Source organism: Oryzias latipes, chromosome 9 (genome assembly GCF_053564925.1).
Source record: "Oryzias latipes strain Hd-rR chromosome 9, Olatipes_Hd-rR_3.1".
Taxonomy (NCBI): domain Eukaryota; kingdom Metazoa; phylum Chordata; class Actinopteri; order Beloniformes; family Adrianichthyidae; genus Oryzias; species Oryzias latipes.
Genome location: NC_136245.1, coordinates 14,603,485 through 14,618,525, shown reverse-complemented (window position 1 = coordinate 14,618,525; position 15,041 = coordinate 14,603,485). Strand labels below are relative to the sequence as shown.

Genomic DNA, 15,041 nt, shown 5'->3' with positions numbered 1-15,041 from the left:
GGAGGAGAAACCACCCGCGGAGGGTGAGAGGGGCTTTTTTTTAATATATATATACAGCGTATTATAAACTAATTAGATTAGATTTTTTTTATCTCTATGAGCATCAGTCTTTTATTTCCTAATCATCAATCAATAAATTCATTGGATCACTCATCCTGTGTGACTGATCCAAAAGCTTGGCTTTATATTCTAAGTTTTATTTGTTTTTTAGAAGTGTTTTCTTCTTTCTTCTTCTTTCTTCTTTTGCATTTAAGTTAGATACTCTTTTTTAAAACATTTTCTGCACGCACTTTTTTGAAGTAGTCTCACATCATTTGTAAAATAGTTAAGTTTATTAAGTCGTAAAATTTGAGTAGCTTCAAATAAATTAATATTGAGTTGTTGGGGCCTTTAAATTGACTGCCACTGGTAATTCTCAGAGCTCATTCCATTAAAAGCTTCATAAACGCCACACTGCCCATATTATGTGTGCTGGGACCAACCTTTGTTTCGGGCTTAACTCAGCTTCCCTCTGAGGCTGTCTTTGGGGTTGCTCCAGCTTGTGAGTCCTCTGTCAGCCAGCTGCCCCCTGGTGCAAGAAAGATACCAATTCAAGCCTTGCATTCTAATGTTGTTTCCTATTCTTTTACAAGCAAAAACTCACCATGACAGAACAGTCTGCATGTTCCCCTTAACAGTTGTCATCTTCAGAGGTGATGACATCATAACATCAGCATGCCCAGATTATAAATATCTGTATTTTGCTGCATTACATAATATGGATGTTGGATTACTGTCAGTACAAACAGACCTGAGCCATGGTGCAGCTGCCATGAGAAATACATGTAACTGTATAGCCATCTGCAGCTACATTCTAGTCAAAGATTGGCAAGATCAGCTTTTAGAAAGCTTTCAATTTTAGGGCTTATTTAATTTTAAAACATATTTCTGACATCAAAATTGTTGCAGTCATATTAAAAACTGATATACGAAAGACTAATAATTTTATTTAAAAAAAAGGGATTTGTTTTATCATTTCCTATCAGGCACATTTTTTTGCTCTCAAGTCTGGTAGCGTTTTCACAAAACAATTCATTTGAATGGAAAAGAGCTCAGAACTGAAGCTTTTATTGATTGTGTATTTGTGATTTAAATGTAATACTGTGACAACAGTGATTTGACACCCAGCAAAGTCCAGTGGCTCAGCTATTAGTTTCACACTGTTTCCACTTTGACATGAAGGCCAGCACATTACAGACCTGCTGCGGAAAATGTTTTTAGCTGGGAATTTTTCACTCTCTGTCAGATGCAGCATTCCTTAAGAAGACTGCTGTCATTAAAGGCCTAATAACATTTCTGAAATGGAGTGTCCTCTTTATAAATATAATTAAAATGAAATTCAATGTTCTTTTTATAGCACTTTACACAAATCAAACTTCATGACTAAGTGCTTGACAAGGAACCCATCCAAACAGATAAATAGAACTTTATCCATACTGAAAAGCAACTCACACATCAATTAAAAACAATAACAAAAGCACCTTTTAAAAAAAAAAAGAGAGGCCAAAAAACACTGCGAAACTGAAGGAGACACTGAGGTTTAAAAAATTTGTTAAAATGTAATTTGAAAAAAAGATTGCAGAAAGAAAATAAATAAATCGCATATATTGTCTGTTTCAAAATTCAATAAATTCAACTATTATTGAAAAATGCAACTGGAGTTACATTCAGATTATGAAAAAAAAAATAACTGCAGTAGTAGACTTTATCCCAGGATCATAAAGATGTTTTTTAGAATATTAATCTACTTTTTTTTCATGTTCAGGTCAACTCAGGGCAGTATTTATGACACAATGGTGACAGTTAAAAAATAGTTAAGTAAAAAAATGTAAAAGACCAACAACTGTGACACAGGCAAGTCTTTAAAAAACCTCTCAACAAGGATTTTACTTGTTTGTGTTACACACTAATTTAGATGAATCAAAAAATTAAGGATGTAATAAAAATGTTAAATGCATGCATGATCTTTCAGGACCTTTACTTTCAAACAATATTTCTGACCATTATTTTTAACATCCCATATTTTCTTCTGTAATGTTTCCATTGTACAAGAATATGCATTTTAGGTTAAATAGTCATTAGGTCTAAACTATATAATTATTTCTCATCTGTTTGTCCTGGGAAACAGAGATGACTTTCTGCAGGCTGCTGCTTGTCAGCTAATACAAGACCATGGGCTCAACAGGATGATGGTTCTTTTGTGAAAATAAAAACTATTGAAAAAATCCTACACTTCTTTATTTAAAAAAAAACAATGGTGCCACAGTTTATATTTATGTCTATGGTGTCAAGTCCTGACTTTATTACATTAAAAATGCTGTGGAAGGAAATCATCTTTGCATTAGTGCTGGAATCAAAGAGGATTCAAACCTGACAAGTGTTAAGTAGCAAGCGGTACAAGCTAAAAAAAAAGGGGCATGTTAAACAGTTACATGTTTACATATTGATGCATCTCACAAACAGCTAACCCTGAAAAGTTTGCTTCAGTTAAAGAATTGAAAAAAGGAAAATTATTTTTTTGTCATGAAGACTATTTGGTTAATTGATCTATGTTTGTTTAAAAAGAAAACACTTTTTTTTTTAAACAAAAACTCTCACTGATTATGCTTGTGTTCATTTCATTTTATGTATGTTTAAGAAAATATTAACCAATTGAAAGGAATGCTTTCATTAATATTTGTCAGTAAAAACAACATACAATGATAAGGCAAATTACACCTTTAGTTGAAAGGGTGTAATAAAAATGTTAAATGGCATGTTAATATCTGATCAAAAGACACCAGTATATTAAAATTGCTGAACAGTATTGTATTTCAAAGTGTGGTTTTTAAAGGGTTTTCTAGATCTTTTATATTTATACCAAAAAAACGTTGTTTCTCTGCTACCCTGCAACTGGGCAAATAAGGTGTGTATAAGACAACAAACAAGGGATGTGATCACCTGAGACCTTAAAAAGCATCGCTATTTATGTATGTGTCTTCACTAAGCAGGACTGGCAAAGGGAGGCTGAATAGTCTCCAGCTGAAAATTTAAAATCTTGGGAAATGAAAGCCTTAGTTTTGCTTTGAAAATCAGAAGTAGTTTTCGATGGTTAAAAGATTACAGGCAAATGTCAACATGAAGTCATTAAATATTGGAGCAGTGTCAAGTGGGAGCTTTGTAGATTATTAGGATTTAAGAAATGTTATAATTAATTTCTGAGGGAGCCCAAAATATAGTTGAGGAGTAAAGAAAAATATGTATTTTGTTTAATATTTTTGACAGCCTTTTATCTAAACTTAAAAGTGATTATTTAAGGTTTTCCATTTAGATAAATCAGCTAAAATTAGCGTTGCATTGCAATCTGCAAAATTCAGGAAACCAAACCTTGTTTTATCTCAAAACTGTGACCTACTGAGAGTTAAAAATGGGCCTATATTATGCAAAATAATCTTTTTGAGCTTTTAAGTGTATTTAATGGTTTATTCCTCACAAAAAAAACAACCCCAAAATCAGTATCTTGATCCATTCACACATTTCTAAGTATTCCTCTAACAATTGGCACTCTAAGCACCATCATCTCCCAATCCCTGGTGATCGGCTTAACGCTTTCATTTTGTCTGCACATCATGCACATCCACCTTTGCAAAAGTTCAACACGCTGCCGAGGTCGACTCTAGGTTGATGTCATAAAATGGGCAACACCTACACAGAGTGAAAGCTGGGGTCTCAGAGATCAAGCCGTCTGACTTAAAAGGTAGGGAAATCAACTGTGAAAATAACTCATATTTCATTTAAACAATCGTTCTTTTAGTGTGCCAAAGGTCATATATTATCATGTATATGGACACAGTTTAATCTTAAAGGCTTAAGAAAAGCATGATATAGGCCCTTAAAAAATATGTAAATGTTGTTAAAATAGTAAATTGCTTTTAATAACTCTTGAAGACAAAGTATTAAAATGATTCATGATGTAAATTATAAAAACAACTACCTTCACCCTTTACAATAAAAAAAAAAAAAAGAAAAAAAAAAATCATTTCCAGGATTGATAAATTTATTTTCATCAAACTTCCCATTAATATTTCATCATTCCTCCGTGTTTCATGACAGGACAGTTACTGCAACTTCTGAGTACATTTTTAAACTTTCTTTTAAACTTATAAAGGGGAAAAAATAACTTACTCTGCATGAAACCCAAAGAAAGCACTTTTTCTATTTATCTTGTTACGTTGATTACATGCAAATTAAGTGTTTTGCAACGTGCTCATTAAGCAGGAAATGAACAACCCTCTTCTGTTTCTTACAGTTGTAAGGAGCATTGACAGATTACATTCTAGCTCTGAAATTCAGAGTTTTCACATTCAAAAATACTGTTTTCATATTCTAATATTGTCGCCTAAAACCACGATTACAAACAAAGCCAAAAAAGTAAGTCAAACATTCATTTTTGCTTTGAACAAATTTTTTATTTTGTATGTAAGTTGCTGTATTTGTTTAGCTCTAGTACAAATACACAATATCACAAAATGACAACTTTCCAAAATGAACCTCCCCAAGTTAAATGTTTCTGCATGACTTACTTTACATTTTATTAAATCACAACTAGTTATAGTGATGAGCACAAATACACAATATTACAAAATGACAAATTTGTAAAATGATGAGCACAATATCAAAAAGGCACTTTTGCAGCATATTAGTAAAAAAGTCATTTTATTGCCAAAAGTATTCACCCATCCTTCCAAATGACTGAATGTTTGTGTTACAAACATTTACACGTTCACAGGTGTAAAACTCCTGCACACTGTTTTTTTTTGCAAAACCAGTCTGCAGGAACATCAGTAGGTCCATCATCAAGTAGTAGAGCATGTAAATTGTATATTGAAAGGGCTTTGGTAGGCAGATGTTAAGTCAGTCACGACAGACCTCTATGAGACGTTCAGATGAGCTTGAATATATATATATATATATATATATATATATATATATATATATATATATATATATATATATATATATATATATATATATATATATATATATATATATATATATATATATACACACACACACACACATACAAGTAGGATAAGGTCTGCTGCTGGCTAGCTCAGTTTAAGTTGAACCTATTGGACAAGGTCCACTGTCATAGTCTGTTGTCACAGACTCAAGAAGGTTCTTTTATCAATATTTTATCAAACTATCTACAAAAAGAATTGAGAAATTATCTTGGAAAAGAGGTGCAATATCTTCAACAATAAAAGATAAAAGAAGTTCAGTTGACTTTTTTTTTCTGGATGAATAAGAATCTACACAGCGATCTCCAGAAAAAGCGGGGAAACCCATGTCAAAATAGTCCTTTGAAATATTCCTTAAAAAGTAATCCTCAACATTCAGTGATTAATGGCAGGTTTGCATATCATAAAACTGCTGATAATCCAGTGTGCTGCAAGGAAGAAATAAAAATAACAGATTCTGCACATAAGTTGTTGGTGTTTGATGTTCCTGGTGAAGACAGCTTCATAGCTCCCTGTGGTTGAAAAAACAGCCTTTACTCAAACACTCCAACTAATATGATGAGCAAAAGTAAGAAAACTCTACACACGGTTCTTTCTGAGAAGCAGGGCAAAAAATGATTTCAGGAAAACGACAATAATTTGCATTACAAGAGAGATTGGTAAAAGGTTGATTATAAGAAGGAATTAAAATGTGTGGATGTGGAAGAGTTACCTCATACAGAAATAGCAGTAGGTCTCACACAGGGGGTTTGGTTAGTCCCACAGAGAGGCCAACAATTAGTGCAATGACAGCAAGTAGGATCAGCAGAACAAAGGCGAGGATGATGTATTTCTGCCAAATGAAAGAAAACTTCTTATAAGCAATGTACAATACTCAAACTATCAAAATGAAATTCAAAAACAAGGTTTAATATATGTCCTGATTTAGTCTGCAGAACTTAATAACGATCATATAAATGCTCTTTGCCACCACTGTTCTCTTCATGTGTTGCAGCGGTTGCCCATGGATTGGACGTTCATTCTGTTACCATTAGCCGTCTCGAAAAGCTTTTTGGAGGAGAATTTGGAAATACATCCAATTGGCTCAAAACTGCAAATGTGTAACCACAACAGCACAGGTCCTCCAAATTTTGTCTGAAACCAGCCCCAATTATGAAACTTATTTGTTGTAACTGCCCATATTTGATGGAACTTTGCTCTTTGGAAGGATGTTCTCTTCACTGTACAGGATTGATGACAGACAGCCTGTATGGCTGATGTCAACATTGTGAATTAACAGTGGAGTAATAGACAGTTGCACGTTACAAATGACAAACAAAAATTTACGTTACTAATGGTATTGTAAGTGAAAATAACCTTTTCATATTCCTGAAGCACGTTGTTGTTTCATTATGTTGAAGCATGACAATGCAATTTCCCCACTGCAAAAACTGCACATAATTTTGTAGATGCTGGAAATTTGGACATTGAGCATATTTGGGATATTCTGGATCACCTGATGCAACCATGATCCAACCCTGAACAGATATTGAAGAGTGGAGTTCGGAGTTTTTGTATAGAGGTTGTAGAGTAATAATATGCTATTCTCAATTGACAATTCAATTTGCAATTTAAAACTTCCATACTTGCGTGCATGGAACAAGTTTTAGATCTTAGCAAAACATAAGGGTTGTGTTCATATTTGACTTGAGCAAAATTTCCTTGGGATTTGAGCAGTAGATCATTGAGAGAAGCACATACCCTGCGAGACTTCTTCTGGTATCTCACTGCTTTTTTTGTCTCTTCTTTCGCACTACAAATGTACTCAGCTGCATTGGAAACGTTATTCTCAATGCTGTTCACCATCTCCCCCTGAAAGAGATAAAACCCCCACCAGTATGAGCCCTCATTCACAGATGAAAGTTTCCAGTTAGAAAAACGTCTTACCTGTGTTTCTACCAGCATTGCCATGTCCATGAACATCGCGTGTAGCTCCTTGATGCTCGACTCCAAACGTATGATATCCTGGTGACGGGACTCTATTTCATTTAATGCCTGACGTGTGATCTGGGAATCGGAGATGATCTGAAAGTAACAGATTCACTTTGATTTAATCCATTCTTTTTTCACTTTACATAGTTTTTGTAACAGCAGCACAGTAAAAATGTGAAAAACATACATCAGATGTGAAGATTGATGGATTTCCACTTTCCAGCATATCTTCCAGCTCTTCATTAGTGGTCACTCTTCCAGCTTAAATGAAAGGAGAAAGAAAGGCTTAAATAAAATGCTAAAATTTTCATTTTCAGGGCCATATCAAGAATATTTGACAACAATTCTTAAATATATAAAAATATAAATAAATAAAAAAATAAAAAAATGAGAACAAATTGCTTATGATCTATGTACATTTTTGATTTTTTTTTTTTATCATTACACTTGGGCTTGAAATTTCTAAAAATCCTCAAGCTGTTGATCATCTTTGTTGAAACTAAAACTGAAAACTAAAAAATATCATTTAGGAGGGTTAGCTTTACGTTCTCACCACTCTGTTAGTCAATAATGAAATAATAGAGTTAATCAATAAATCCTTAATGAAAAAAATGAGAAAAATGTATCTAAACTTTTTAATTATAAAAGTGCAGCAGTGTTTTATACTGATTTAAAGTGGGATTTCATTGATTTCATTGTGTTTTTGTTTTGTTTTCCATCTTTTCTTTTAATCATCAATCAATGTCCGACCTGAAATCATTTACATGAGCCTCAGGTTGCTGTTATATCATTCTTCTAATGATCACTGCTGATCATTAGAAACTATGAAATGTCTGTCGTAATGCATAATGGCATGATTTTTGAAGAGTAAACTTTAGCTGAATTTGTTTGTAGGAACCTTTTTTTTAAATAAAAACTACAAAACCCTTTCACATGGGGTGGCCAGAGTTCTCCCAGGGGCGGCCGCTGGCAGGGGCCAGGGCTTGCTCCGTGGGGGGCGGCGCTTTCTTGGCTCCTTTCTCTCTGTGTGGGGTGATGGGTATGGAGCCTGGGGGATTGGCGCTTCGGGGGATGGGGCCTTTGGGCTGAGGAGACCTGGGCCCAATGCTGGGGGGGCTGGGGGATGGTTGTCTCATCACCCGGAGACAGTCTACCAGCTGTCGCCCATTTACCCTCTTCCTCATTTAAACACTTATTAGGGTGATGGGGGAGGGGGGGTCAGCCTGCGATGCACCTTGGGGGGAGGAATCACTTGCCAGTGTTCTCCCTCCTCTGGATGTCGTATGGGAACGGGGCATCCCCCTCTTGGTTTTAATTGCAACTTACATAGGACCTTTGGTAGGGGGGCTGCTTGGGCATCACTGCCAGCAAGCAGCAAATGTCCTGTCAGTGCCCTACCCGCCAATTTTAACTGCACCTTGGCGTTTAGGGCCCCTTGGTGGGGAGGGTGTTTGGACATCACTGTGAGTACCGATAATCAGGAGATGTCCTCTCAGTGCCCTACCCACCAATTTTAATTGCACCCCTTTAGTACACACACACCCCTTACCCGTCAAAAATATACTCTCCAACACATATACATGCACACACATACACATGCTCACAAACACACACACATACATTTTACAATGAAGGTGGGACCTTGGACCATCTGTCCCCAAGCGGGGAGAGGGATCCCTGTGCTCTCTGGCAAGACTAGGGGCCGGGGTTCACATCACATCTAAGCCAGGGGGTGTTCGTGTTCTGTGTGGGTTCTGGTGAGCCTGGTCGGGCCATGGTAACAATACTCCTTGTGGACCCCCACTGCTCTGGGGCGTCTTCCTCCTGGGCAGGGGTGGCTGGCCCCTGCCTTGCTCTCACCTGGACCGACCGTGGACTGAGTGGGCGTATGTCTGGAGCGTAGGGCGGGTCTCCCTTGGGGAGCACTGGCCCGTGCCCGTGGTCGGGATGGGGGGATGCCCAGGACTCATGGGTGGCGGTAGGTTGCTTGTCTGGGGCTGGGGGTGCTCTCCTGGGAGGGGGCCCCGCGTTGGGCCCTACCGGCGCGGCGGGGGGTCTCGGTACGGGGATGGCTGGGCACTCTCCCTCCTTCTTTTTACATTCTATCACCCACTTTAGAAGAACAAAAAGACCCACTCGAGCACACTCAGAACACGTAGTTTGAGTGATTAAAATAAATATTTCACGTGTTGGTCAGAATGCATAAGTATGTGTGTAAGAACATTAGTTTTATTGTGAACATATTGACACGTTTTGTATGTGGGCTTTTTTGGAACCCACAGGTATGTTTGTGGAATTTTGGTGTGTGTGGACAGGCCCCCGCCCCTTTTGGATTTATATCACTTATAAACCTGACTGTAATGATTGTAAACATCCAACAACTTGTTGCCTTAAGCTGCTTCACGGTTCTACCCGCCCCTCCTCTTTAATTACCCTCCTGCATCCCAACCCCATCCCCCTCCGGCTCTATATTCTTCCCTTCTTTTTTTTTCCGTCCGGTCCTACCAATGATTGTTACAGATATAAGTAAGATTAATAAAGTTTAGCCTAAATTACAAAAGGGGTTTATTTAGATATACACCTAGTTCGTAGCCCCTATTATAACAGTAAAATATGTCCAACACAAGAAGCTTTCAGCTCTCATCTGTCTGCTCAGCTGTTGGACAGGACAAGTTGTTAGAAAAAAAAATGTATTGTGTAAAAGACATATTTCTAAATTGTTGTTAGGGAGTCATTTTGAAGATTTTAACTACATATTTTGATGTTACTGATAGAGTCAGGGCTGTGAGGTTTGCATTTGCCAACAACGTGAAAGCACAAATGAAGCTAATGTCGTAACAAAGAAGCACCTGCTGGAACTCTGCAAACAGCAGCTTTTGTCTGCTGTTGTTCAGCAATTTCCCCAGAGAGCAGCTCGCTTTGCACAAACCTTGTAGGACACACCTTTGACAGTCGCTGCTCCTCAGAGAGATGTACTGAGAAAAACACATCACTGTCACTAATCAGCCGGAACTGAGGCGCACAAAGTTGATCCCTGCTGAAAGACCTGAATTTGTGAGGTAAGACTGTGAGAGCCCAGGTTCGAGTGTTTGGTCAGAGTCTGGTGGACTTTTGGTTACATAAGCCTCTCAGCCCTCTGCCCGTTTCCCGGGCAACACAAACACAGAGAGGCATCTCCAGTATCACGCTCTTAAGTCTGCTGAGTGGAGTTATGGAGGCTCTCATTAAAGCCCAGCACTGGGACTGTGGGAAACTGTCCTGTTTTTGCTTCTCCCTAATATCTCTTCTTACTCATTTGCTGATCAAATGAAAGACCTGCCAGTATTATTTTTAATAGAATGCCAAAATATGTGGCAGAAATGTACTGGATCACGGCAGACCTTTGCGTTTTTAGAGGCAGGAAACTCCTTAATGCTGTTAGGCAAGCTTCTACTGTACTGATCCTTCAGTCCTGACTAAATATAAACTTCAAGCACCTTCAAATGTCTTTTGATCTTGTTTTAAAGTCATTTTAAATATCTTTTCAGATTGTATTCTTTTAAACCTTAATTCTTTCTGTTTGTTTTTACTCTTAATGTAACACAAATGAACCTCTCTTGCCATGTCCAGTATTGATGATTAAAATGTTGGACTCATTCTTAGCACGATTCAGGTCTTTGGTGCCAAAATGTTGATTTTTGCATCTTATCTTGCAATCTTTTTTGTGTTTTTCCTATTTTTTTTATTCTTTCTTATTTTTTATCAAACAATATAACTAGTAATAAGATGAAAACAGTTTGTCCAAACAGAAAAGTTCTCCTTTGTTGAGAAATGTTGAAAATTGTTTGCTTTGCTATTGTTCAGCTTATCAACAAGGCTTGAATCCAGAAAAGCAAAGAGGAAACATGTGAGGTCTGTTTCCTGGTTTCTGGCCATACACATCTCAATTGTTTGACTATTCCACAATTTTATAACCAGATGTGAGACTTTTTCACTCATGAACAATGTTTTCAATCTAAAAAAAATCTTTATTTCTGACTGCATTGATGCAAATAGCTTTGCATTGTGAGATTTCATGAATTGGTTATCTGAGGCTATATTATGACTGAGGCTGTTCTGGTCACGTTTTAACTCACTTATCTCCAATTGTCTCTGTATCCTTCCTTTGCTTCTCTCCCGAAACGACACTTGGGTCTCGTTGTACAGCGTCATGACCTCCACAAATTTCCTGGAAAGCACGGTGTGCTGACAACAAATGAAGACACGAGACCAGAGAATGAGGAGAACATGCTGAAGGGGCAACAGACAGAGCAATCACTAGAAGTAAATGATATATATATATATATATATATATATATATATATATATATATATATATATATATATATATATATATATATATATACAAATTATTATATACAAATTATGTGATTGTTTTTTTTGGGTCTTTCTGTTTTTCTACCTGTGTTTTCTGGATCCGGAAATCAACAGATGATCTGTTGGTGACATCATCTTTAGGCATGCTTTGCTCCATTGCTTCCAAAGAACAGAGTGACAACAGCATTACTCAATTTCATACAGCAAAAGTGGAGTTTTATAAGCAGTGGGTAAAAAGACAGTGTTATTGGCACACTTACATTTTAGTTTAGTCCGCACCACATTGGCATTCCCTTTGATGTCATTGGTGAGAGCGGTCAGCTGTTCCTTTGTCCCTTTACATGGAAAACACAACAGGTTAATTACTAAAGAGAAAATATCATCAACCTAGCAGGTTTGACCGCTGTAAATATTGGATAAACTGTGATCACATCATGTCACTTGGCAACTTCATAGTGTGGTGGTCAGAAAGCAGTATCCCTCTTTTTTTAGTTTCTTTGAGGAAACCCTTCCCAGCTCACAATCCTATGAGTCTCATTTAGTCATTTAGAAATCGTTTAAAAAGGGTAAAACATCAGCATCAGGAGACTTTGTATGCAGCATTGCTGTGTAAAAACATTTGAAAAGAACAGCATGAGTCGATTAAGATCCTGATCAGAGCTTAGCAGAACCTGCAGTGTGCTGGTTCCTTTGCAGACTTCTAGCCCAGAATTTTTTCTTTTTTTCTTTTTCCAATTACTATAGAAAACAAAGCATCCCCTCATTTAATGTTTACATTTTACATCAAATCAAAACCAATCTACAACAACAACAAAAAAAGCAAACTTTGAACCATTCACATAGTGAGCAAACAAACACGAGCTACAAATTATAATATTACACAACTATAAACTAAGCGGATGAAAACATAGAAAGGACAAATCCCATCCGGATATTAATAAAACTGGATTTTAAAAACTCAATATCAAATCAATCTCTGCTTAGAAAGGATGTTCAAGTTGTCAAATACATGACCCTTTTGTTGTTTAAAGTTACTTCTGGCATTTCTTTCAAGCAAAAAAACACTTTCTGTAATTTTTATGGCAATAATTCATACTTTTACCAATGAAGGTTTGACATTTGTTTAGAGAAACTACATAGCAATGTAAAAGGTGCCTTTCAAAATAAAACAAAATTAAAGGGTTTAGAAAGAAATAGTTTGCTTTTAGTTGCATCGTAAACTTGCAAATCAATAAAGTAGTTTGGGACTGTCCAAGTTTTCATTCATGCAAGTTCACTCACTGTTATCAGGGTTAGGTGCAGACAAGATCATGCTGTGCGTCTTCTTCACCTCCTCTACTTGGTGGGAGATCTTATCAATGAGTCCTCTAACTTCCTCCACCTACAGTTCAACCATTTTAAATATTAATAAATCACCATCATTCCGGCTTATCCCCGTCCTCTCTGATTGTACATCAGTAACAACACCCACCCTCCTGAAAAAGCTCTCCATGAAGCCATCCATGGGGTCCACTGGTACAGCAGCATCCTCCCCCGCGTTATTCTAAAAAGAGTGTTAGTGATATTTTTGCGATGATCTGAAGTAAAAGATAAAAAAGGGGGGGGGGGGGGTGGGTTTGATCAGGAGGAAGCACTTACAGCAGCCAGTTCAGCCAGCCGATCCCTCATCGCAGCGATCTGCGCGTCTTCTGTTGGGTTACTTCAAGAAAACATGCGCAGAGTCCGGCTGAAAATGTCCACGCGCTGAGTCATATCTAGATTGTTATAGAAAGAAAAGTAATAAAGAAACTTTTATCTTCATATTTAAAGAATGGCTGTCATTAAGTCCGAGCGTCCAGGATCAGCGACAGATCTACAATAAGTGCTCTTCAGATGCTCCTCCTCTTCCATTCTCACACGCGCACACGCACGCGCCTTCCCAAGCGCCAGGGACATTGTTAGTCAGGATGGATCACCCCCTGTGTTCTCATCTATTAAACCACAGACGTTTGTTAAGAGCTCTTAATTTGAAAATAATTTGTCAAAACAGCCACTGTTTTTTAAATTATTGCTATTACTATTTTTATTTGACATTTCACATTGGGAACGTCTCTGCCAAAATCTAGACCATATAAGCACCAGTTGATGGTCACATAAGGTTTGATAAATAATAAATAGGAAGGATCGGCTCGCCATTAAACTATTCCAAAATCTGACCACACGGTGGCACTGTTTACTTTGACATAATTCCGATCCATTTTAGGGAAATTGTGGGTGTTAAAGTTTTATTTATTTATATATTTATTTTTAAATATTTTCTTCAAAAATCAACAAAGATTTTAAAAAAGCACAGACAGACAAAAAATAAAGATACAGCAGGTGTTTCTTTTTTTTCTTTTTTTTTGACTGCTTCTCACTAAGTTTTTTTTTTTTTTAACCAAATGCACATTTAGTTTTTACTTGCTATTACTATAATAATTCTGCACCAACACATGTTTAAAACTTGGTCAGACGTTTTAAAACATGTGTTGGTGCAGAATTATATATGCAGATTTTTTTTTACACCTTATGCTGTGTTTACATGTTTAGTTGGAACGCACAGTACAAACACTGCTCTCATTTATTCCCCGCGCAATCTCCATTTGCGCACGAAGTGACTCCTTTTACGCACACCTTTAACGCCCCTCCTTTGAGGGTCCAAACATGACATCACGCCATGCAATTCCCACGTTTTGTCCAGCGAGTCAGCGCGCCTTCACTGATCTCCACTGGAGCAAGCAGTTTCAGCTGAAGGCACAGAAACTCAGAGAAAGCAGCTGTTAAATTAGAATCTTCCTCGCGGATTATATCTTTTTTTTCTGGACGTTCGGCTTCGAATTTTACCATGACAGACCAACTTTTTGAGTTTTTCAATCTCATTCAGTAAGCTACACTTTTAAGAGCTTTACATTGACCTATTTTTCTTCTTTTTATTTATCTATTTTTTCCTTTTTTTGTTAAACAAAGTTTCGGTCTGGACATGTGAATTGTTAAACATGTCTTAGAACAATGACCGTCTCCTCTTGGATTTATCTTGAGCTCTTATAAGAATTTGCACACATTACATTTCTTCACAGCCATGGAAATCTGTTTGCGCATTCAGATTTTTACAGCAATTGTCTCCTACATTAAGGTAAATGGAACTATATTTCTGAATCCTGTTCATTGCATTTCATCATGCATTTCATTTATAAATCTGGGATATTTTATAAAAAATATAGATTTTTTTCTTCACAGGTCTATGCTCATGTAGTGCCAAATGGGAAGCATCCAGGTAGTATTTTTTATGCCAGATTACATTATAGCAATACAAAAGTCCGTTTTTTTCCTTGCTCCCACAAAGCAAATTCTGTTATTTATTTACTTCTTCTATTACTTTCATTAATTTGAATAAACAACTTCTGTTGCCATCTCTAAAAAAAAAATCGAAATGAGTCAAATGTTTACTTGCAAACTTTGTGTAGGCCTGAAGGTGCTGGCCACCGCCTCACATTATTGGCCCCTTGATGCAGTGGAAGGGATCCATGAACTGTGGGACCGGATTGGAAACAGACCGGGTTTTATTAACGGGAGTCACATAAGTATGTGCATCTGGTTACCTCCTGAGAATGTAGCACCTAAATGACACGTGTTTCATCATCCACACTCCAAACTTTA

The 15,041-nt window shown here is 36.9% G+C and overlaps 2 protein-coding genes across 5 annotated transcripts in view; one reads left to right on the top strand and one right to left on the bottom strand.

Moving 5' to 3' along the window:
• Positions 1-4,465: 4,465 nt before the first annotated feature.
• stx2b (syntaxin 2b) lies at positions 4,466-14,919 on the bottom strand. Of its 3 annotated transcripts, none has more exons than XM_004072723.5 (11): positions 13,005-13,231; positions 12,838-12,909; positions 12,648-12,747; positions 11,627-11,701; positions 11,452-11,525; positions 11,126-11,234; positions 7,198-7,271; positions 6,966-7,103; positions 6,780-6,890; positions 5,752-5,871; positions 4,466-5,551 (listed from the first exon to the last, which is right to left on the bottom strand). In XM_004072723.5, the coding sequence occupies exons 1-10, from the start codon at positions 13,032-13,034 to the stop codon at positions 5,776-5,778; spliced, it is 879 nt and encodes a 292-aa protein (XP_004072771.1). In that variant the 5' UTR covers positions 13,035-13,231; the 3' UTR covers positions 4,466-5,551; positions 5,752-5,775. The 3 variants fall into 3 exon arrangements, with proteins under 3 accessions (XP_004072771.1, XP_078808843.1, XP_020561792.1); XM_078952717.1 differs by lacking the exon at positions 5,752-5,871 and adding an exon at positions 14,832-14,919 and having other exon boundaries at positions 5,300-5,551; positions 13,005-13,120; XM_020706133.3 differs by lacking the exon at positions 5,752-5,871 and having other exon boundaries at positions 5,300-5,551; positions 13,005-13,228.
• Positions 14,073-15,041, top strand: part of adgrd1 (adhesion G protein-coupled receptor D1) — a 44,443-nt gene continuing 43,474 nt past the window's right edge. For both annotated transcript variants that reach the window (XM_011479428.4, XM_011479427.4), the window contains exons 1-3: positions 14,073-14,517; positions 14,622-14,658; positions 14,849-14,965. In XM_011479428.4, coding sequence (XP_011477730.1) covers positions 14,464-14,517; positions 14,622-14,658; positions 14,849-14,965 — 208 coding nt within the window. In that variant the 5' untranslated portion in view covers positions 14,073-14,463. The remainder of the gene's footprint in view (positions 14,518-14,621; positions 14,659-14,848; positions 14,966-15,041) is intronic.

Excerpts from the sequence above, each read along its gene's own strand:
- stx2b (XM_078952717.1), bottom strand. The coding sequence starts at position 13,034 with ATGAGGGATCGGCTGGCTGAACTGGCTGCT. Across the intron at positions 11,235-11,451 it reads TCCGGATCCAGAAAACACAG|CACACCGTGCTTTCCAGGAA; the intron begins GTAGAAAAACAG and ends ATTTGTTGTCAG. Across the intron at positions 7,104-7,197 it reads CATCAATCTTCACATCTGAT|ATCATCTCCGATTCCCAGAT; the intron begins GTATGTTTTTCA and ends TGTTACTTTCAG.